General features: G+C 44.8%; 1 protein-coding gene across 1 annotated transcript; it reads left to right on the plus strand.

The window, feature by feature from the left end:
• Nucleotides 1-1660: 1660 nt before the first annotated feature.
• LOC119353231 (myb-related protein 1-like) lies at nt 1661-3914 on the plus strand. Its single transcript, XM_037619826.1, has 7 exons — nt 1661-1848; nt 1937-2162; nt 2254-2330; nt 2429-2486; nt 2581-2668; nt 2756-2825; nt 3209-3914. Exons 1-7 carry the CDS (start codon nt 1798-1800, stop codon nt 3704-3706), a joined length of 1068 nt encoding a protein of 355 aa, XP_037475723.1. The 5' UTR covers nt 1661-1797; the 3' UTR covers nt 3707-3914.
• Nucleotides 3915-24772: the final 20858 nt, after the last annotated feature.

A 24772-nucleotide genomic window follows, 5' to 3' on the forward strand; every position in this document is an offset into this window, starting at 1 on the left:
GCTACGGCTGGAAGGAGTTTATTCCATGTCTTAGCGCGCCATACTATAGTTTCCTTCTCTCTTTTGGCCCGCGAACCGATGCTGGAGGAATATATGCATGGTTTTAGTTCCTCCTTGTGATAACCGATTGGTCATATTTGTTGACAACTTAATGCGGAAGGAATCCGGCAGGTGCTTGGAACAGAACATATGCACGCACGTACGCCTCACTCAGTTACAGGGACGCCCACAGGTACAAGCATATCATGAGGACGTGAACCCGTGGCTCATATCTCAGTATAATTAGGTGATGATCTGTTCCTGGTCGCAGTGACAAGCTGCTGATTGATTCCCTCTACACCTTAGAGCAGATTTAATCGATCCACGTAGCAGCAGCAGCAGCAGGGAAGCATAATCCAACGGAACCCAAAGAGGAAGGCGCCGGCTTTTAAAAGAAGAGAGAAAATACTGCTCCGCGGCATCACCCACCCCCTTTGCTTTTTGTATGGTCAAGCTTTCCCTGCAAGCCCCACCGCATCTAGCAGCCGCAGCCAAAATCTCATGTGGTTTTGGCATGGGTGAAAATGCCAAAGCGGCATAAGCCAACCAGTTCATCATCATTAGCATTGCTACTTTGCATGCCACATGTAGAAGTACTAGAGCCAAACCAACCAACAAACAGTGAAGCTGCGGCGTCGGCTTCAAAGCTCACCTCCCCAGCGTTCCTTTTGGAGGTGCCAAACTTGCCAGAGGAGACACCGCGGGCGGGGGAACTCAATGCTTATTCCGTGATTATTCCACATTCCTTGCCTTTGTGCGGACTCCTCACTCCCGAGAAGGCATCCAAGAATGGGCGCCTCCGCTTTAGCCCTCTTTTGCATGCTGCACTCATGCCCAAATTCCCCTTCTGGATGCCCGCCCCGCAGTCAAAAGATCGATGGCCGGCCCCTCCTCAGCCCCTGCGCTCCCCCGACTGATATTCCTCCTGTTCCTCGACACACACATGCAGTGAACCTGCGCGGCGACGCAGGTGATCATTGCGGATCGATCGCATGGATGGAATACTAACCAATGCTGATTGACCACAAATGTTGCCGCGCGCTCTCTCGTTTCAGCAATCAAAGAGGCCCGGAAATGACACCGGAATCGGTTCCGGGCACTCAAGGAATCTATCCAAAGAGGCCCGCAAGTTCTCATGCAACACATACAACAGCTCGAGGAATCTAAGAGCAGGGAGAGGCCTGCAAGTTCTCACCCGGGCAGCGCGAAAGTCGCCATGAGAAGAGAATGAGGTGCTCCCTCAAAAGGAAAAGATCGCGCTTCGCTTTCGGGCTTTCGCCGGCCCTTCTCAGGCCGGCGCCACGTACGTAACTTCCGGCCAAATCAGGCGCAAATGTATCATCTATGCATGCTCAGAGAGAGGTTGTTAACTTGTTGTTGTAGCTGCAAAGGGAGAAAGATCGGCCAGGGGTGGGGGGAGGGGGTGGGTGCCCTCGGAAGGAATAAGGATCATATCTCTTTTCAGCTCCTGCGAATATAGGGTCCTCGCGCTTTGAGTGTTGAGCTTGCTCCAACGATCCGAGATTCCCTCCCTCCCTCCCCCCCTGCCTCATCCATCCGTCCATCTACCTCTGCCCTTATAAGTCGAGACCCCGCGTTAGATCGCACGGGAGGTGGTTGGGTTCCATAGTCATAGGCCAAGGTTGTCTCACTCCCGGAAGGCCGGCCGTGGTCCGAGTCTTTCTTTGGTTACTAGAAATAGCGGCGCCGGTGGTAAAGCTGCAGCGGGGATCTTGTCTGTCGGCCGGCCGCCCAGGAATGTGCAGCATGCAGGCAGAGCATTGCCAGTACATGACGGAGCCTGAGCAGGTAAAAGAGTTGCACCTGCAAGGAAGAATTACCTTTGCTCGACTTGTTCTGACTTGTGTTCTTACGTGAGATGTTTGATTGATGGCAGATGTATCACCAGCAGCAGCAGCAGTTTCATGATCACAGGCAGCACATGTCCTCGAGGCCTAGCTTGTCCCCGGAGAAGAAGTTCTTCATGAAGGGCCAAGGAGGGGCAGGAGGAGGAGGAGATTCGGGGCTCATCCTGTCGACGGATGCGAAGCCTCGGCTTAAGTGGACTCCTGAGCTGCACGAGCGGTTCGCGGATGCGGTGAAGAAGCTAGGAGGGCCTGACAGTAAGTAAATGATCGATTTTTTTTCGTTGTTCATGGCAGAAATGCATAGGTGAACCTCCTTCTGATGGCTACATTACTGATACTATCGCAGAAGCTACGCCGAAGGCAATCATGAGGGTCATGGGAATCCCGGGATTAACTCTGTACCATCTTAAGAGCCACCTCCAGGTACATGATACAGAGTTGTTATTTAGCTATTGTTTATCTAGCATGATGCATGTGTTTGTTTGAGCAAGAAACTTAGCTGTTTAACTGTTTCCTCATAGAAATTCAGACTTAGCAAGAATCTCCAAGCGCAAGCTAATGCCGTCAATGCAAAAAATGGTGAGTAAATCATATATGGGTCTGAGGCAAAGTTATTTGCTAATTATCCAATAGATGATGTATCATTAACCCTGCTTTCGATTTTTATTTCCAGTTTATGGCTTTGGCACAGCGACGGATAAAGCGTGTGAAGGGCATGGATCATCAGGTGATCACCTGAACCGAGAGACGAACACCAGCAGGTAAGAAGTAATTTGGGTTTGCTACATATATATGCACTCGAATTGCATCCTACTTTTTTTTAATGAAATTCGGCATATTTTGGTTAGGTCTATGCACATAAACGACGCCCTCCAAATGCAAATTGAGGTCCAGAGACGACTGCACGAGCAAATAGAGGTACGATAAAATAAACAGCGCAGTCTCAATCTTCTTCTGTACCTATGGAACCTACAGTTTATCACTGTCAGTAGTGCAGTAAGAATATATTACTATCTTCATTCAACATGACTGGTTTTTGCTATCCATGTCACCTGTAACCTTGGCTCAACCAAATCCGGGAAGCAAATGGTAGTCTTGTGCTGTTATATACTCTGGTCTGAAATGCTGCCATATATTCAGGAGTGCTCATTTAATTTCGGTGTCTTGAGCTGGACATTTTTCTTTCTCGTTGCTGTTTCTGAAACTGATAAACTAGCTACTACAATGTCTGAAGTTATTTTTCTCGAATACCAAGTCTGAAGTTATGAGTGAGGCAGTGCATGATGGGTTGATCTTTGAAGGTACAAAGGCACCTGCAGCTCCGGATCGAAGCCCAGGGGAAGTACCTGCACTCCGTGCTGGAGAAGGCGCAGGAGGCGCTCGGGAAGCAGCACGTCGTCGCCGGCCTCGAGGCGGCGGAGCCCACGCAGCGGCTGCCGGAGCTAGCCTCGTCGGTGAGACGAGGATTACTCCAGAACGACGGCTCGGCCGATGACAGCTGCCTGACCGCGTCCGAGGACATCCTCTCCATGGGCCTCTCCGCGTCTGCCACCCGTAGAGGCTGCGGCGCTCCGTTCGAAACCTCGGCGAGCGCGAGCCGCGAGGAGGACGAGGAATGCTACCTGTTTCTCGGCAAGCCTGAGGGGCGGCGTGAGGTCAGGAGGGACGGGTGCAACGGTGGCGCGGCGTTCGGGAAGGCGGCGGAGCTGGACCTTAGCATCGGCGTCGTCGCGGCGAGCAGCAGGCAGCGGCCGGACGGCGGCGACAGGCTTGACCTGAACGGATCAGGCTGGAACTGAGTGAGAGGAGCAAGTGAGATGCATGCAAGCCATGCATGGCGGAAGCGTTCTTGCTCTGAACATGATCATGCAGAGTTTCAGAAGCAGGCGCATCCGTGCATGGAAAGCCAGAACGGCAGGACAAGAGTGACGTGGTGGCCTCCTGTAATGTCTCACAGTCTGTATGCTGCAGCTGTGATTCGGTGAAATAGTCATTTTTTGTCACGATGGCTCTTGTGTCATGCTTGTGTTATTGTGCATACCTTTTTTTTCCTCTACAGCAAATGTAGGAGCTCCACCACTTTATCAAGTAGGGAAAAAAATGACCAGTTAATAAGAAAAATTAACTGAAAAACTTATACAACGAGCTCAACTCGTCTAGCTAAACTAGGCATGGAGCCTATACCCGTGTTGACAAGACGGTGAAATGGGCTACAAAACAGCGCCAATCAACCACAAAACAACATACATCAGACCATGACGAAGAGAAACAACGATCTCTCAACTACCAAAAATATCATCACTGCATCGGGTACTAGACTAGATCCGGTATGACCTGCAAACCGAGCACACGGTTCCCCGATTGACTTCAAAAAAGTGTGCAAGATACCGCGAAAATGAAGTACACACGAAAGAAACTCTGGTTGTTGCCGACAACCAAGAAACCTCTCCATCAAAATAAGAATTCCGCTAAGACATCTTTTTTGTTTTTGGCAAACCTGAGCCCTCAAGGAGGGCTAAATTTTATTATTTAGCAAGTAAGGCAATGTGCAGACAGTAATTTCCCCTTGAGGAAATAGATTGCCTCCGAGGCCAATCTGAAATTACACTCAGAGACTTTGCTGCATAGGAAGTTGCATCTAGAAGAGGATAGACAAAAATGTACTTGGAGCGCTACTGGAGTTTTCATCAAGATTTTTATTTTCTTCGTCCTTTCCCCCCATTAAACCTGCAATAAGCATAGCCTTTGTGGCATGGATGACTTGCATATTGCTCCATTTTTTCTTATTAAAGAGAATATCATTTCTTGCTTTCCACATGTTCCATAGAATAGTGAAAATAGTTTCTAACTTAAAATCTGGGTGTTGGGCATTCAGGATCATTTGAATGATATCAACTGGATAAGAAAAGGTGTTCAATATATCAGTTCTTAAGCCATATGTATACCAAACAGATCTTCAAAAATTAGAAAGAAGATATGTAAATCAGATTCTATTTGATCACATCAACATTCTTTTTTAATATGTTTAGAATATCTGGAAGCTCTTAAGCCTGATGCCACAGCTCTCCTAATTAATCTCCATGCAAAAGTTTTAACTCTTGGAGCTATGTTTTTACATTTCCAAATCTGATTGAAGATATGAGCTTCCTGATCCAAAGGAGAAGTTTTTCTCCTTATAGAGCTATCTTGGATTTCCTGCATAAGAGCTTTGCACTTTTTGTTGTACAATCAACATGGGCGTGTGAGTCCAATAGATAGTATCCTCAAGGTTAGCATTGATAATAGGAATATTCAAAATGCTATTATTAAGGAATCATCAAAATAAGCACTTATCTTCTCTTCATCCCGAACTTCAGAATTGGGCTTCCAAAAGCCCCTAATAATACTAGGAGAAGGACCTTCCACATTAGACTTGAGGTGATCATTAATATTCTTCCAATCTTTACACCAAGGACTAGCCCAGATACAAGAGTTACCACTGGCAATTTGAATTTGACTATTCTTAAGTATAAAAGGGAGAATCTTAATAATAGAAGCCGAAAAACCTCATCTAGGAGCACTACAGTTTGGTTTCCATATAGAGGAATTGTGAAAATATTTGGCCTTGAGAATTTTTTGCGACCAAAGAATTAGGATTCTTAATAATTCTCCAAGCCATCATAGCCACCATAGACTTAATCATAATATCCAAATCCCTGAGTCCTAAACCACCCTTATTCATAGGAAAGACCGCCATTTCATTGTGTTCCCCTTCATTGACCCCTCATTTGTGCCTTTCCAAATTTAGTAGCCGCCGCAGGCATCACCACCACTAAAGATGGGCGCACAAGCCCCTCAAACACATCTGAATCAGAAGGCATCGACTGAGAGTCGTCAACATAAGAGAGAAAGTTCTGGTTCTCGGATAGAACAATTGCATGACTAAGGTCTTTTGTGGTCATGTCCTAAAATGGTTAACATCCGGACCAGCGAACAAAGATAATGCATACTACACATGGACCGACCATTAGAGCATCTCCAACAGAAAGCGCTATATAAGCGACCCGCGGTATAAAAATTACTTTTAGCGCGCGCGGACCTGGTTTCCAGTCTCCAGCGGCCGCACAAAAAGCGCGCACTATAACTAATGCAGCACGCGCATCAAAAAGGCATCGCGCGCAGCATATTTAGTGCGCTCGGTCGCGCGCGCTGCAAACTCTGGGCTGCTGCATATGGGACCGCTTGATTGGGACCGCTGGACTCACGCGCGCAACATGTTTTACAGCGCTTGTTGGAGCAAACGTCTTCTAGCGCCCTAAAAAAACTACTTGCGCGTTGTAAACCCGTTTTTTGGGCGCCACGCATTAGGCGGCTGTTGGAGATGCTCTTAAGCTCAATACTAGCACAACTAGCAGACTAGCATTGACTGATCATGAAGTTCAACACACTACCACATCTACCATACTAGCATACTACCATACTCCCATACTTCCACACTATAGATGGTCTGATAAACAAACTCAACATAGTACCACATATACCATAGTAGCATTGAAACCACATGGAAAACATGTACATCTACCACAACGGCATGAAAATCATCAATGCCGACAAGCAAAACCTACCATGGTACCAAAACGACACCACTAACATTTGATCTGCGACATTCTTACACAACATCATGGAGCAATACTTGCATAACATACCATACTACCTACGGATTTACTTCCACTACATGCTCACAGATCCAAGGTCCAACAAGTAGAGAGTGATCGAAGTTACATCGATTAAAGGAGTAGGGTGAAGGCAGTGAACAACTTGGAGAAGAGAAGGAAGAAGGATCGTCGTCGTCGATTGAAGAAGATGATGCTGCATATCTGCTCGTTGGTGAAGAAGCATCCCGGGGTGTAGAGCTCGAAGGGGGAAAGATGGTGCGAGAGCTCGGGCGGTGAGCCGAAGGGGGCTAAATAGGACGAGGGAATCGACGGGAGGTGACCCAATTCCTCCCACCGCTTTTTTAGGGATGCGGCGAGCTCGCGCCATCTCCCCGCTTGCACGAGCTCTAGGCTGCCTTTCCCCTCCTTGCATGGTGAGAGCCCGTGGCTGAATGAAAATGGCTGATTTGATCGTTCCAGTGGGCCTGGCTGAGCGGTGCTTTAAGTTTCGTGCTATGCAGGCCCAAGAGTGCTCACAGGCAACCAAACGGGCCAAAATTGCATGCCCATGGCCTGACCAGAGGGTATGCGTGCGACCAAACACGCCCTTAGCACTAGGACCTTGCAGTTGTATACTTTCAGGGACCAAGATACTATTAAAGGTTAATTGAGCATGTGACAGTTCAAATTGATTTGCATTACATGAGCTTCATAGGAAGCCTCTGTTTCGTCCGGTTCGCATCCGACATGTGACATCGGGCGAGAGATGGGCATCAATAGAATTGGACATCGTTGGCCTGGGCCCAAGTTGTGCGCTTTAAACGTAAGAGCTATATCTCGCCTATAGCGAGATAGAGTACCGTCTCGCTATAGGCGATCACTGGATGGGCCGACCCAATATGGGTTCCTGGGGGACCAGGTTTAGGAAACTTCTATGACCAGTTCGGACCGGTTTTAAAAGTGTGTGTTAGTTTTTATCGTTTTTCTTTTGATATTCGGTTTTCAGTGTTTCTTTACTGGGTTGTTTTCAATACATATCTTATTTTTCAGCACATTCTACATTTTTCGTATACATCTGTAATATTTGTTTTATTGAACATTTTTCTAATACACATTTTGAATATATTTTCAAATATGTGTTGACTGTTTTTCAAATGCATGATGAACATTTTTTTGAATGGCACATTTTTTTAGAATTATACAAAAAAACATACATTGTAAACATCATTTAAAATGTCAGGAACAATTTTTTGAAACACCTAAATATTGTTTAACTATTGTGAACATTTTTTGAATGCTATCAATTTTTTAAGACTTTCAAGAACATTTTTTTAACACTGCATGAACATTTTTTGAATGTATGAATTAACTTTAAAAATATATATAAGATTTTCCAGTTTATAAATATAAATGGAAGTAATAAAGAACAAAATTAAAAAATAAGACAGTGTCCTCCCTTGTTGGGCTGGCCCATTACGGAGGCACCATAGGCGAGCACTTCTTTCTTCTCGCTTGAAGCGAGAAAAGAAGCTCCCCTATATCTCTCATAGTGCGAGACAGATTGATCTCTCGCTGATTGGGCTAGAAATTTTAGTGGTCTTTAAATGCGGTGACAATTTTTTAAACGTGTGAATATTTTTGTAGATGTCACGCACATTTTTTTGAATAGTACAGACGTTTTCTGAAAATTAGCGAACAAAGTTTTTACACTGCATGAACATTTTGAAATGCATGACGGACATTTTGAAAATTTAAGCAAAATATGTTTCATGTCAGAACTACTAAAGGGTAAGAAACTAAAAAACATATTTAGGCATTCAAAAAATATAAAGGGAAAGCGAAAGAAGAAAACAAAACCAGAAAAAATATACTCCCTCCGTTCCTAAATATAAACCTTTTTCAGAGATTTCAATACGGACTACATATGAAGCAAAATGAGTGAACCTACACACTAAAATATGTCTATATACAACTATATGCAGCCCGTATTGAAATTTTTAAAAAGGCTTATAGTTAGAAATGAAGGAAGAAGATACATACATACTGTAGAAGATGTTGGCATTAGCTGTGCCTGACCTATTAGGTCTTGTACAATGCTAGATGCTCAGCGAGGTGTTTAAAAAAAATCAGTTTTTTCTAACGCATCAGTGCCTTTTCTATAAAAAAAGGCGTCTAATTAAGCGTCTATCCTCTACAAACAAACACGGTGCTCAAAGGAACAATGAATTATTTCTCTAAACACCTTCTCTATGCGCCTCACATTGTACAAACCCTTAGGCTCACGCTATACATGTGGCGATCCATATACACGTGCACCGTTTAATCCCCTCCTCTCCTCCTGCGTGAGAGTGAAGTTCACCAACATACTACGTTGACAGTTGACTGTTCCACTCGCGGAGCTTTGACGAAATCACCAGAGTGAAACGGGAACACGTGGCGCCAGAGAAAGCTCAGCCGCACTGCCCGACACCAACACGTGCATCGCCGCACTTTTTCTACATCAACACCACCTCGAATTGCCTCAGGTTCGTATAAAGTACAGACCACAAGTGGTAGAAGACCATACCAGTAAGCAAACTGCAGCCAAAAACAAAAAGACGTATGAACGGCAGCAACACTGATGAATTATATATCGTCTGAAATTTATATATTATCAACTCGTGCGCGAGTGCCAGATAAAAAGAATATCGGCATTGCTAGCTAGGGAAGAAATCAGAAAAGAATGAAAGATTCCCCACGCACGGGCCATCGGTGCTCGCCCGGATTAATCCACGCTACTAGCCGTAGTACGTCGCGGTGGACCACGGCGTGTTCCTCGGTCCGGAGACACGCCGAGGGCCGTCTAGCCCGGCTAGCTAGATACCTGGAGGAGCGGAGGCTGGCGGTGCATGCATGCATGCATTGGCATTGCATGGCCATGGCGGACCCCGCGGCCGGCCGGTCGACACCATCCATGCTTCTTGATCGTTCGTTGCCGCTGGGCTTCCACCATCCTTTTCCTAGCAAAGCTAAGCTATGATGCTAGTTGCTACTAGACACCAGCCAGCCAGCCAGCCAGCCAGCCAGCGGTCTTATCCTCGCCAACCCCAACCAAACCCCCCCTCTCGACCGCTTTCCCTGCTTCTAGATCTCCACCGCAGCTTTTGTTCCCCATGGACTCCAAGCGTGTAACTGTGATCGTAGTGTGATACAGTAGCCGGTGTGCTGCGAGGTGATCGATCGATCGGTCGATTGATCAGCTGAGGGAGGGCGCAGGACGACAGGATGGCTGGTCAGCCACATTGCCACGCCGACGGTTATGCAACACGGCACATGCATCGAGCGAGCGACAGCGTAACGGAATCGAGATCGAGCCGATGAACCGGCCGGCCAGCTCAGTTCGTTCGTTTCACCTGGCTTCTGCCGATGGCGATCGAAGTGATCCAGCGATGGAGGCGTGATACTTCTACATGCCATGCATGCATGCGTGCATGCGCGCGCGGGAAATCTTTGCCCCGGGCGCACGCGCGCTGTCTGTACGGACTGTCGCTGTACCAATCAGTGGAGCAGCTAGCTCATCCGGTTCACACCGTGCATAGCAGCAACATCTCTCCTCTTCTGACAAGTACACTACTCCCTCCATTCCAAAATATAATACGCCCGCGCTTCTCAAAGTCCAATTTTGATCATAAATTTAACCAAAGAGACCAACTGCGGCGGGAGAAAAAATTATATAATTGATTTTTTTTTCGAATACGAATTCACTGATATAATTTTTGCTCTCGCCGCAATCGGTTTTGGTAGTTAAATTTACGGTCAAAGTTTAAACACGTGGATAGAGGAAGCACTATATTATGGAATGGAGGGAGTAGTAAACTAGTATTGTAGTAGTACTCAGCGATGATGATTCGAGCCGACACACCTTCGTACTCCCTCCCAAATCCGAGTTCCAAGACCTGCAATCCTGCCACCTAAAGCTCTATCCTTCGTAGTGAAGCAACAAAAAGAGGGCGTACTCTATGCATGGGCGCAACACGGATTAGGCCAAGCAGCATTTGCTGACCGCGACCGGGGAGGCAAGTACGTACGCTATCCATATCCAAGAGCTCTAGCATACGCACCTTACGTACGTTACGTACGCCCTAGGTATACGTAGCAAAGCAAAGCAAAGCAACCGAATTCTACGTTTTGTCATGTATATTCTGATGATCATCATCGTCCTCTTTTAAGTATTTTTATATAGATGTGCCTGTGGGGAGCAGGCAGCCCCTCTGGCATCTTGTCTCTTCCTCCTCTCCTCTGCCTCCCTCGTTCATTCATAAATAAATTCTCCGGGTCGAGACATGACACGGCGGGGTTGGTCGCCGGCTTGCATGCCTTTTGGGGCGCAGGCGGTGCCCCGGTGAGCAGGGGAGTTTTCCGGCCGGGCGCGGCGCGCTGCCCACTTGTTGATTTGATCCCACGACCACGAGGACGACGCCGGGCCGGGGCAACCCACCGGTGAGTGCATGCATGCCGCGACACCGCCTCGTGCCGTGTCCGCGCCTTGCTCCGCCCTTTTCACCTGACCCCGGCGACGTCTCTCCTTGTCTTCATACACGTCGTCCACCGAACGCAAGGCGCAAAGATGAGAGACAAGATATAATATGATATGCACCGATGAATGATAGTACATGTGAGAATTCTTTCTCGATCCATCTCTGGAAACATCGTTCATTGCCCAGCGTCGTCAGCGGAAACAAATGTACTTATGTGTATATTATACTCCCTCCATTCCACAATGTAGTGCTTTTTCTATCCACATGTTTTAATTTTGACCGTAAATTTAACTACCAAGACCGATTGTGGCGGGAGCAAAAATTATATCAGTGAATTCGTATTCGAAAGAAGTTTTTAATTATATAATTTTTTTCCGCCGCAGTTGGTCTCGTTGGTTAAATTTATGGTTAAAGTTGGACCTCGGGAAGCGCGGGCGCACTATATTTTAAAATGGAGGGAGTATATATGGGCAATATATTATATATATTGTGTCCTTGCATCTATTTGCATTGTCGTGATGATGCACGAGATGGGTGGCTAGCTAGCTAGCTAGCTGCTCGATGAGTTAGTGGCCTCGGTCATTTCCTAATGGCTACGCAAATAAATTCCTAAATTAGACAGCAAATTACTTAGCCTAGTGGTAATAGCTAGTACGAGAGCATCAATCTATGCTCGAATGTTCTAAACTAAACATCATTACACGTCATAAAGTTGCAAGTGACGGCTTAAAGAATTAGCTTACCCCCGACATGAAGCCAAAAGTGCACAAAGCGTGCGTGCATATGCCTCTTGGCGATGCCATTTCGGCCGTGTGTAAGTTGGTGGAAAGTCCACTACTGATGCAGTGATGCCTAAAGCTGCAAACAACCTTGTTGTTAATTTCGTTGTGCAAGAGTGTTGTTTGCTCCCAGTTTGTTTTACTAGTGGCTGACATCCATTATTTAAGAATAAAAATACTAGTAGTAGCTGACAGGGACTAAAAAACAACAGAGGTGGCTCGATCACGAGATCGAGTGGTTGGGACAATGTGCTCCACGTACAGTGAAGGTCTATCTAGCTCGCTACTAATTGATTCTATTTTGTGCTACTACGTATAGTGAACCGAATGATTGGGTATGGGCGTAGGTATTTAGTTAGTCGGATTTTCCGTGTTTAAGTATGTATCCAACTTTTCGTTTAGCTAAGTTTTTCGGCAAACTGATTTTGTGCATACAATTCAAGATGATATCGTCTATGCACTCGAAACTCCTTAATTAATAAGCGAGGCAAGCTTTTGCCTCTGTTTTTTTTTTAAAATTAAAAATCGGTGAGGCGCCAGGTTTCGAATTCAACACTTGAAGATTGCACTACTAGTAAAAATAATTGTGATGTACAGCAGTTATATATATGTCTAGTATGAAGAAAATCACACTGGAATGCTAGTACTAAAATTATACTCTCTACGTCTCATATTAATGGTCGCTCAAACGGACACATTTCATACTTAATGGTCGGGTCAGGTGTATACTCGATATCTCATATGGGACGAAGAGAGTATTAAACACTTTTCTCTGTCAGCTCAGCACTTCAGACTTAATGGTCAGGTCCGGTGTATGATCGATATCTCATTGTGTACCGCTAATTGACGAGAAATAGATAATATGTCCCAAGTTGATCAGCACTTGATTCACGGCTATTTTTCCATGGCATGCATCGTACAGAGGTCGAAGGTGCAGACCACTTGTCCGAACCTCACCAGTTGATTAACCTTTAATAATGATGGCCTTTCAAACCAACAAAAAAGCAAAGCTGATGTGTAAGGGTCCTGTCAGTAGTAAACTAAGCACGAGGGCAACCACAAAACACGATTAAGGACAGCCTTTTTTTTCTTTCTATACAACAACGTTACATAGTCTTCACCTATCGCCACTTTCTTTCTCTAGATTAGTTGGCACAGGAGCTTCTTAAAGATTAATGGCTCACCAATGAGAATGTAATACAAACTCAAGGACATTGCATATAAGGTATTTTACCAAGGAAGCCATACCCCAACACCACTTATTCAATTAGTTAGCGATAAACCAATCCAAAGGTTTTATCCTTTCTCCCCACATTTCTATGATTTGGGAAGCTCAGTCTAAGATGAAATATAAGTTCTTTCCTTGGTACTTTAAATTCCTACAATAGAAAGCTTGAACTCTCAGGAGTTGTTGATGCACAAATAGGTCGATCACCTATGCGGGGGTGAATGTAGTTTAACACGTGAAGGTGGGGACCATACAATACCCTTCCGGTGACATATACTCCAATACTAACATAAATGAAAGGAGAATGATTTATCTTGGTTTAGGCCTCCGAGTGGGTAAAAGTCCTACTTCACGCCTTTTCTATCGCTCTTCTTGTGGTGTTTACAAGATTACAAAAGTATTTATGGTAAAAAAAGCTAAAATCAGAAGTCCAGAGCTCATGTGTTGTGTGGTGAGGTTCCATGGGCATGTGAGTCGAGTTGCCATTTCGCGTAGGACACGGGGCTTTTTATAGAGTTAATTAGATAAATGCCACTCCAATTATGGCGATTCATAAAAATGCCATTGCAATTTTCAAACTTTGAAAAATGCCACTGCAATTTTTGCAAACATTGACAAACGCCATTGCAGTCTTCGAAAAATACCACTGGAAATGGCATGAAATGGCATTTTTCAAAATTTGGAAATTGCAGTGACATTTCCTGGAATCACCAAATTTGGAGCGGCATTTATCAAATTAACAATCTTGGATGCTTTATATGTCATTTTATATCATTTTTTTGGACTGGCCTATTAACTTAGTGCCTAGTGCCAGTTCCCGTTTTTTGCTTATTTCTTCATTTCATAGAAAAACCATACCAAACAAAGTCCAAACACGACGAAACATAACAGTGATTTTTACTGGACCAGGAGAGACCCTAGAAGCTTTGGAGAGAGACCAGAATATGCTCGAGGGAGCGCCAAGCTCACCAGGCGTGCCCCAGGGGGGAGAGGACATGCCATCAGCACTTGTTACCCCCTGATAACCTACAAGTATAGGGGATCGCAATAGTTTTTGAGGATAGAGTATTCAACCCAAATTTATAGATTCGACACAAGGGGAGTCAAAGAATATTTGAAGGTATTAGCAGCTGAGTTGTCAATTCAACCACACCTAGAGATTAATTATCTACAGCAAAGTGATCAGTAGCAAAATAGTATAATAGTTTTGATAGTAGTGACAGCAGCAATAGTAACGGTAACAGTGATGATAGCAGTAGTAACTTAGCAGAAACAATATAAGATAAATTTGTAGGCATTGGATCGGTGACTTGTTGGATGATATTCATCATGTGATAGTTATAACCTAGGGCGATACGGCACTAGCTCCAGTTCATCGATATAATGTAGGCATGTATTTCGTAAATAGTTATACATTCTTTATTAAAAGTACTTGCATGACATCTTTTGTCCTATCCTACCTTGGCAGCGGGGTTCATATTGGAAACTAAGGGATATTAAGACCTCCTTTTAATAGAGAACCGGAACAAAGCATTAACACATAGTGAATACATGAACTCCTCAGACTACGGTCATCACCGAGAGTGGACCCGGTTGTTGTCACTCCGGGGTTGTCGGATCATAACCATATTATTTGACTATAACTTACAAGATCGGATCTAAAACATGGATATAATGATGAATTCATAAACGGTTCAGATCTAAAATCATGGCACCCGGGCCCAAAGTGACAAACATTAAACATGGCAAAGTCATAGCAACATCAATCTAAGAACATAATGGATACTAGGGATCGGGCCCTAACAAAACTAACTCGAGTACATGATGAATATCATCCAACTCCTCGCCAACCAGCGAGCCTACGAAGGAATTACTCACTCCCGGTGGGGAGCATCATGGAATTGGCGATGGAGAAGGGTTGGTGATGACGAAGAACGAAGATTCCCCTCTCCGGAGCTCCAAACGGACTCCAGATCTGCCCTCCCGAGGAAGAACAGGGCTTGGCGGCGGCTCCATCTCATGGATCGCGATAATTCTTTCTCCCTGATTTTTCTCCCTAGAAATATGTGATTTTATAATATCAGGGGGTTGTTAGCGGGGCCACCAGGTGGGTACAACCCATCTGGGCGCGCCAGGAGAGGGGGGCGCGCCCTGGTGGGTTGTGCCCAACCAGGGGCCCCTCTCTGGTGGGTCTTGGCTCCTGAAATTCTTTTCATTGATATAAAAATCCTCGCAAAGTTTCGTTCCATTCCGAGAAATTTTATTTCTACACAAAAACAACATCATGGTAGTTCTACTGAAAATAGCACCAGTCCGGGGTTAGTTTCATTCAAATTGTACAAATTAGAGTCCAAAACAAGAAGAAAAGCGTGAGAAAAAGTAGATACGTTGGAGACATATCAACTCCCCCAAGCTTAAACCTTCGCTTGTCCTCAAGCAATTCAGTTGATAAACTGAAAGTGAGAAAGAAAAACTTTTACGAACTCTTTTGCTCTTGTTTACATAAATAAGCTTAAACAACACCCAGGTTTCCAGCCATCATTGTAACTAACCATGTCGACAATAACTCTTAAAGATTATAATGACTCATATCAATGACATAATCAGCTAGCGAGCAATAATAAGATATCTCAAATGACAACATGTTATCAAAACAACCATGATACAATATGACAATAGTGGTATCTCGCTAGCCCTTTCTGAGACCGCAAAATATAAATGCAGAACACCTCCAAAGTTCAAGCAGCGACTAAACATTGTAATTCATGGTAGAAAAGATCCAATCATGATGCAACCAACATTAGCTACACACAATGCATAAATCATGACAACTGTGCTCTACTCAGTTTCTGGCGCTTGTTTTTAGAAGGTGATGACACAACATAAACGTAAATAGAAAGTCCCTTCGTAGAGGGAAGCAGTGATTTGCAGAGATGCCAGAACTTAATTTTTAAAACAGAGATAAATGATATTTTGAGACATGCACCCTTCTTATTCACTTCACGACCATCAACTATCAACATCTTCCATGCTAAGCACGCTAGTGGCGGTTCCCAAGTGATTAAAGTAAAGGTTTTGACTCCATTGGGAGTTTTTGTTTGATTATTCGAGTGATGAACTCTTTTTGTATTTTGCAGTTTGGGACTGGGAATCCCTATTACATGCGAAGGCGAGTGAATAAACACTCGACCTGAGAATAACCCGCTTAGCACGGAAGATATCGACCACCTCCTGTCGTTCCATAAACGATCTAGGCACACAAAACGGATAATTTTGAGAGAATTCCTTATTTAGCCCTTTTTAAAAATTTGCTTCCCTATTTGGCCCAAAATAAATTTTCTTCCCTATTTGACACCTAAAGTAAATTGTGTTCCTTATACGACAGTTCCGTCCATTTAGGCACTAAGGGTGTCAAGTGTGAGGTGAAAATACCATTTTGCCCATAGTGCATTGTGTAAAAAAATAATGAGTTCAACCCTGTTTTAGGGATGTTCAATGGATGTTGTGCATGCATATGTATGCTCCAATATTTTGTTCCTTAGATAAACTAATATGTGTGTGTACGTAGAAAACATCCGTAAAACTTGTGCTAGCATATCTATGATCAGTATAGTAACTTTTTTGGGAATAAGTACAATGTCATATACCATATTTTGGTTACTTCATCACGTGCGAGTGCACCTGTGGAGTGGACGGCCCACGGTGCCGAGGCAGGTTCCTTGGGCGTCCATGCGGACAGGGCTCCACGTGCACGGCACCGGCATCACATGCGATCCATGACAGTCACAATTAAAGATGGGCTAGCGGTAGTCATATAGCACAGTGACGTCCTAGCTCGCGAGTGAGGCCATGGACATACCACGGTGTCGACATATACAGCCTCTACGGCTTCGAGGCTGGACGCATATTCCAAAGTACTCCCTCCGTAAAATAATATAAGAGTGTTTAGATCACTAAAATGGTGATTTAAATGCTCTTATATTAGTTTACAGAGGGAGTATTACACATACTACTAATTCTTCTAACTAACTGGTCTTAGGAGTACTAGTACGATGCGCATAATAAATCCTGAAAATAAATATTGTAGTAGTACATGACGCATACTGGCAGCCATACAGCACGCACTAGACATGCAAGCGAGGACGACGAGAACGCATGCTGCTGGCCACGAGCAACGGTATAGCACGCAGACGGCCCAGTAGCTGGGAGTGATGGCAGCCAACCAAGCGGCCGGAGAACAGATGCTCGCCCGGACTGAGAGGCAGGCATAAAGCCGTGCGATTCTATCAAGAAACAATCGATCTAATCGATCCAGTTGAATCTAGCCAAGGCATTCACCTGTACGCACGTGTGCCAGTATTAGAAAATTTGTCAAGCGCGTACAAGAATCAATCAAGCTATCCGTGTGCTTGTTTGTGGCTGGCTTTGCACTTAGGGGCAAAACGGTCTTTTCACCTCACATTTAACACAGTTAGTATCTAAAATGGATGGAATTGTCATATAAAGAACAAAATTTAATTTAGATGTCGAATAGGGTAGAAAATTTTATTTTGGGTCAAATAAGGAAGCAAATTTTAAGAAAGGGTCAAATAAGGAATTCTCTCATAATTTTTAGAAGTTTTTAGTGGTGGCACATGCAAATTTACTTAGGACGGCAGGGTAATACCGTATATAGGTAGGTGTGATGGACTCATCTGGAACAACTTTGGGTTCAAGATTTTTGATGTACAAGTAGAATTCTCACTTAGTACAGGCGAAGGCTAGCAATTAAGATTGAGAAGCGGCCAGCTAGAGAGCAACAACGATCATGACCATGCATTATGTATAAGTAACATTGGACACTAGCATGAGTAGGATATGAACATCATGAATATAAACATTATAGAGGTTATGTTGGTTTTGATTCAACTACATGCATGAACATGTATCAAGTCAAGCCACTCGAACATTCAGAGGAGGATACCATATCATCATACTACATCACAATCATTTTAACGCTATGCTGATATCCAAAATAAATCATTAGCAACTCCCAGCTACTTTTGCATGGCATGAGAAACTATAATCTCTATTTGTCATTGCAAACATGTTTAATCATAATGGGCTGAATCATGGGCACTAGGTTAAACATATTTACACAAACAAAACAAGTCGAGTTCATAACAGCTTCTCTTTGCCACGACCAGTTCATCGAATGTCGTCATTATTGCCTTTCACTTGCATGACCAATGATATGAAAATAATAATAGTGCAAGAGTGTTGTGGTCTAAGATGGAATCTGCAAAACATTTTATTCAACAGGAGAAGACACGGTAAAATGGGCTCTTTATTAGTTCAACAGTTATTCATATAAGAGCCATTTCATCGTGGTCTTCTCCTCGGTAAGACTCGAATAAAAAGAAAAGAAATTCAGAGAAACACACTGAACTATTTTTGGAGTTTTTGGTTTTCTTCAACAAGCAAACAAAAAGCAAAAATGAGAAAAACTATTTACACAGGAAAGCTCCCAACAAGCAAAAGAAGAACAAGGAAATCTTTTTGGATTTTCTTTTTAGTACTACTACTAAGCATGCATAGAAAGTAAATTACTACAACTATTTTTTTTGTTTTTTCTAAAGTTTTTCAAACACACAAGAAGAAAGCAAGGGAAAAAAAAATCTAAGCATGGATGATACGATGAAAAAGTGTGAACACCGACAAATGGAATGATCTGTGAGCATGAATGTAATGTCGGTGAGAAACACGTACTCTCCCGAGCTTAGGCTTTTGGCCTAAGTTGGTAATCAATCAATAGCCTGGAGGGTAGTAATCGGCGTGGTAGCTCACAGAGGCTCTCGGTGCGGATGCCTCAGCACGCCGTGCCGCCAGCACTGCCGCGTTGTGAGCTCGGGCCTCGCTCTTAAGAACAAAATATCTCCCCTTGCTGTGATAATCAAAGAGAGCAGGCGTAGGCAAATATGTGTCCACAACATGTGATTGGTTAAACAACAAATTATAAGTGAAGTTAAAAGCCTTCTATTGAGAATCTTATGCTCTTTTAAGGCATCAAAATCTAAATACCGAGTGGGTAGGATAGGATCAAAGGGCAAAGGTGAAACACCCAGCCCTTGTGCTAGACATGTGGCATAAATTTCACCATAGAACCAGCCACTTTTGGCGTTATACTGAAGCCTACCTGCAACAATCGCTCCAAGGTTATAATTCCTTTCACCAGTGAGAGGGGTGTGAATGAGGCTCAAGTCTGGCGCACAGAGTATGCAACAGTCTTGCTTGCCCACTATGCATTTCCCGTTAAATAATGCAAAATACTGAATTGTGGGAAAGTGAACACTCTTCATTCTTCCTTGTCTCACTCCCCTATTCTCACCGTAAAAAAGGCTAGCCAGGAAAGATTCATACTCAGCCTTTGGTGGCTCATCAAGCGAACCCCAAAATGGAAGTTTGCAATGATAAGAAAAATTCTCTAATGGAATAGTGTATGGATTATCATAAAGCATAAACGACACCCTAGACTCACATGGAAAATAGTTAGATCCTTTAACAAATGATTCAGTGAGAAGTTGGTGTTGTTCACACTTATCTGAAAGGTAGGGACCGAGACCAGCATTGTGAACATATTGCCCAAATTCCTCCTTAATGCCCACACGCATCATATACTCATCACAAGGCCATAAACATGTTTTGGTGGTGGCATCTTGTGTGGAACTTTCACTTGGTTCAACATAAGACCGGCGAGCAGAACTGCCACTAGAAGATGCCCCCGAGGATCATCTCCTCGAAGAACCCCTTCCAAATAGGTTCATCATGCCTCGGTTTATATAACACACCAGAGGCCTAGGGTTTAGGAGAGTCCTCATCTTGTGCGCCAAGTCTTGTGGGATCTCCCTTGTATGCGGCATGGGCTGCCCGAAGTGGCCCATGAGTGAACCGCCATGGGGGTCCTCGGCCCGATCTAGCTAGTCAGGAGACGACGTGGTGAGTACCCCCTAGTCCAGGACACTGTCAGTAGCCCCTTGAACCGGTCTTCAAGTTGGGGAAGCTCCTTGATTCTTCTGAACTGTTCTTCATCTTCGGTCACCGGTCTTGAAAACTGGTTTGACAAATCTTCTCATCTTCGATCTTGAGGATCGCCGAAGTGAATCCAAAGAGTTTACACATCGGGTATCCGAGGATCCCCTTTAAGTTATCGGCCTTTATCAATGCCTTGTTATTTTTTACGCCACACCTCGGGTTTGAAGTTGTTCCCATGCAGCGGTGTCCTCTTGCAGCCGAGCTCCAACGCCGGACTGCATTCGGGGTTGTAGGATCGAAAGTATGTCTAGAGGGGGGGGGGGTGATTAGACTACTTTACCAATTAAAAATCTATCCTTTTCCCAATTTTAGTCTTTGGCAGATTTTAGCTATCTTAGCACAAGTCAAGCAATCTTAACACAATTCAAGCAAGCATGCAAAGAGTCTATGAGCAGCAGAAAGTAAAGCATGCAACTTGCAAGAATGTAAAGGGAAGGGTTTGGAGAATTCAAACGCAATTGGAGACACAGATGTTTTTGTCGTGGTTCCGGTAGGTGGTGCTATCGTACACCCACGTTGATGGAGACTTCAGCCAACGGAGGGTAACGGTTGCGCGAGTCCATGGAGGGCTCCACCCACGAAGGGTCCACGAAGAAGCAACCTTGTCTATCCCATCATGCCCATCGCCCACGAAGGACTTGCCTCACTAGCGGTAGATCTTCACGAAGTAGGTGATCTCCTTGCCCTTACAAACTTCTTGGTTCAACTCCACAATCTTTGTCGGAGGCTCCCAAGTGACACCTAGCCAATCTAGGAGACACCACTCTCCAAGAAGTAACAAATGGTGTGTTGATGATGAACTCCTCGCTCTTGTGCTTCAAATGATAGTCTCCCCAACACTCAACTCTCTCTCACAGGATATGGATTTGGTGGAAAGAAGATTTGAGTGGAAAGCAACTTGGGAAGGCTAGAGATCAATATTAATATGGTAGGAATGGAATATCATGGCCTCAACACATGAGTAGGTGGTTCTCTCTCAGAAAATGTGTATTGGAAGTGTAGGTATGTTCTGATGGCTCTCTCCACGAATGAAGAGTGGGTGGAGGGGTATATATAGCCTCCACAAAAAAACTAACCGTTACACACAATTTACCAATCTCGATGAGACCGAATGGAGAAACTCGGTCGGACCGATTTAGCAAACCTAGTGACCGTTAGGATTTTCGGTGGGACTGAGATGCAACTCGGTAGGACCGATATGGTTAGGGTTAGGGCATAACATAATCTCAGTGTGACCGATTACACAAACTCGGTGGGACCGATTTTGGTAATAAGCTAACCAGAGAGTTGGTCAGGTAAACTCGGTGGGACCAATCGCTCATTTCAGTGGGACCGAAATGTTACAAAAGGGAAATAGAGAATTTACATTGCAATCTCGGTGGGACCGACCGCTCATCTCGGTAGGACCGAAACGTTACGAAGGGAAACAGAGAGATTACAACCCCATCTCGGTGTGACCGAAATCCCTATCGGTGAGACCGATTTGCCTAGGGTTTGTGGCAGTGGCTATGACATTTGAACTCGGTGGCGCCGGATAGAAAGAATCGGTGGGGCCGAGTTTGACTTTTGGTTTAGGTCATATGTGGATGTGGGAAGGTTGTTGAGGGTTTTGGAGCATATCACTAAGCACTATGAAGCAAGAACCTCATTAAACAACACCTCATCCCTCCTTGATAGTATTGGCTTTTCCTATAGACTCAATGTGATCTTGGATCACTAAAATATAAAATGTAGAGTCTTGAGCTTGGAGCTTGAGCCAATCTTTTTGTCCTTAGTATTTTGAGGGGTCCACTTTCCTCATCCATGCCATGCCATTCATTGAGCTTTTCCTGAAATATTAATCTTGGAATAGCATTAGCTCAATGGGCTATATGTTGTTAGGAATTACCAAAACCACCTAGGGATAGTTGCACTTTCAATCTCCCCCTTTTTGGTAATTGATGACAACATATAGATCAAAGCTTCGACAAGTGATAATAAGAGTGAAAAACATTGTCGCTTTGAGAAGTATGTGAAAAGCAAGAGCTCCCCCTAAATTTGTGCATAGTTTATGATTTGTTTTGGACTGCAAATGCACAGAGAGTTAGGCTCATGGGTTACTCTTCCATGTCACATACATCTTGATGGAGCGCTCAAAAAAGATAATAATTAAATACATGAACTCATCACCAAGCAAAGTGAATGATCATATAGGGATAAAAGGATAATGTCATCCAACAGGCATTAAGGTAGCATATGATCAAACGCACGATCATCCAAGTATCACATAGACAAAGAGTATCTCAAACAAGCAAAGCAAATAAAGTTCAACCACCAAAGCAAGAGAGAATAAAAAGCAACACTCTCTCTCGAAGCCTATGATCTATACATTTTTCTCCCCCTTTGGCAACAAGTTACCAAAAAGTTCCTAGAAAATGCATAACACTAAATCGTATCTCAGGCTTGGTCTTCAGGTGGCGGTGTCCGGATAACTCCAAGAACGAAGGCTTCAGTTGATGTAGATGGAGCTGATGGAGTAGGTGCTGGAGCTGGTGGCACTGAAGCTGTAGCTGGTGCAGATGAAGTGGCTCTGGTGTCTGGAACAGGCACCGCAGCAGATCTCTGAGCTCTAGGCACTTTGGCAAATGCATCAGTGGTTGTCTTGCCCTTCCTCTCCTGCCTATCATCCTGAAGTTGCTCCACAACAGACTGGATCTCAGTTACCTTCACATCCAAGTCATAGAACTTTTGCTCCACGATCCTCTCCAAGCTCTCCTGGTTTTGAGTCAGGGTGGCCAGTCCCTTCTCAATCCTCAGAGTGGATGCAATCAAGTAGCCAAGCTGATCTTGCTTGCTCTTCAGAAGATACTGAGATGCTTCTTCAGTAGTTGGCATCCTTGCAGCCTTTTCAGCCTTTGCCTTCTCCTTCTTTGCTTGTGCGTGCACCGAAGATGGTTCATCTTCATCCATCACCACAGTGTTGTCCTCAAATTCTAGGTAGATAGGCATGTGCTCCTTGTCTAGCAGATATGTGCCTGTGCCCATCTTGGAGTTAATCAGATCCTGAATCTGTGGGGGCATACCCACAACTCCTCTTCTGGTCAGCAGTTGTCCTCTTGATAGTTTCCACTATGAGGCTCATGACTTTGAACTTCTGTGGGGCATCAAAGATGTGAAGCAAGTTAATTGCATGACCTCTGATCATCTTGTGATCACCAGACTTGGGCAAGAGAGTGTGCTTGAGGATCCAGTTGATAGTTGGCAATCCTGACAGAAGGTAATGTACAGACCCAAACTTATGTGTCTCAAGAGCAGCATCTGGGATCTCCTTGTACATGTGTGCCATGGAGTTGTGATCTTTCTTCTTGTTAGCATAGACATCCAAGTCATCTTCACTCTCTTTTGGGGCATTGATCAATGAGGGAGTCCTGGATTAGGGGGTGTCCGGATGGCCGGACTATACCTTCGGCCGGACTCCTGGACTATGAAGATACACGATTGAAGACTTCGTCCCGTGTCCGGAAGGGACTTTCCTTGGTGTGGAAGGCAAGCTTGGCGATACGGATATGTAGATCTCCTACCATTGTAACCGACTCTGTGTAACCCTAGCCCTCTCTGGTGCCTATATAAACCGGAGAGTTTTAGTCCATAGGACGAACAACAATCATACCATAGGCTAGCTTCTAGGGTTTAGCCTCTCTGATCTCGTGGTAGATCTACTCTTGTACTACCCATATCATCAATATTAATCAAGCATGACGTAGGGTTTTACCTCCATCAAGAGGGCCCGAACCTGGGTAAAACATCGTGTCCCCTGCCTCCTGTTACCATCCGACCTAGACGCACAGTTCGGGACCCCCTACCCGAGATCCGCCGGTTTTGACACCGACATTGGTGCTTTCATTGAGAGTTCCTCTGTGTCGTCGCTTTTAGGCCCGATGGCTTCTCCGATCATCAACAACAATGCGATCCAGGGTGAGACTTTTCTCCCCGGACAGATCTTCGTATTCGGCGGCTTTGCACTGTGGGCCAATTCACTTGGTCATCTGGAGCAGATCGAAAGCTACGCCCCTGGCCATCAGGTCTGATTTGGAAGTTTGAACTACACGGCCGACATCCGCGGAGACTTGATCTTCGACGGATTCGAGCCACAGCCGAGCGCGCCGCACTGTCACGATGGGCATGATTTAGCTCTGCCGCCGAACAGTGCCCTGGAGGCCGCACCTGTGTCCGCTCCGACCCCTAGCTCGGAGCCGATCACACCAATCGAGGATGGGTGGTTAGACACCGCCTCGGGGGCTGCAATCTCTACGGCGATCGAGCCGAACACCTTCCCTATTCTCTGCAAAACCCGTGACTCCAAGGAGCCGGACTCCTCTCCAGACTCTGAGCCCTCCGCGCCCCGACCGATCGAACCCGATTGGGCGCCGATCATGGAGTTCACCGCCGCGGACATCTTTCAGCACTCGCCCTTCGGAGATATTCTGAATTCACTAAAGTCTCTCTCTTTATCAGGAGAGCCCTGGCCGGACTATAGTCAACAAGGTTGGGATGCGGATGATGAAGAAATTCAAAGCCCACCCACCACCCACTTCGTAGCCACTGTCGATAATTTAAACGACGTGCTCGACTTCGACTCCGAAGACATCGACGGTAT

The sequence above is a fragment of the Triticum dicoccoides genome, chromosome 2A (assembly GCF_002162155.2).
Source record: "Triticum dicoccoides isolate Atlit2015 ecotype Zavitan chromosome 2A, WEW_v2.0, whole genome shotgun sequence".
NCBI lineage: Eukaryota > Viridiplantae > Streptophyta > Magnoliopsida > Poales > Poaceae > Triticum > Triticum dicoccoides.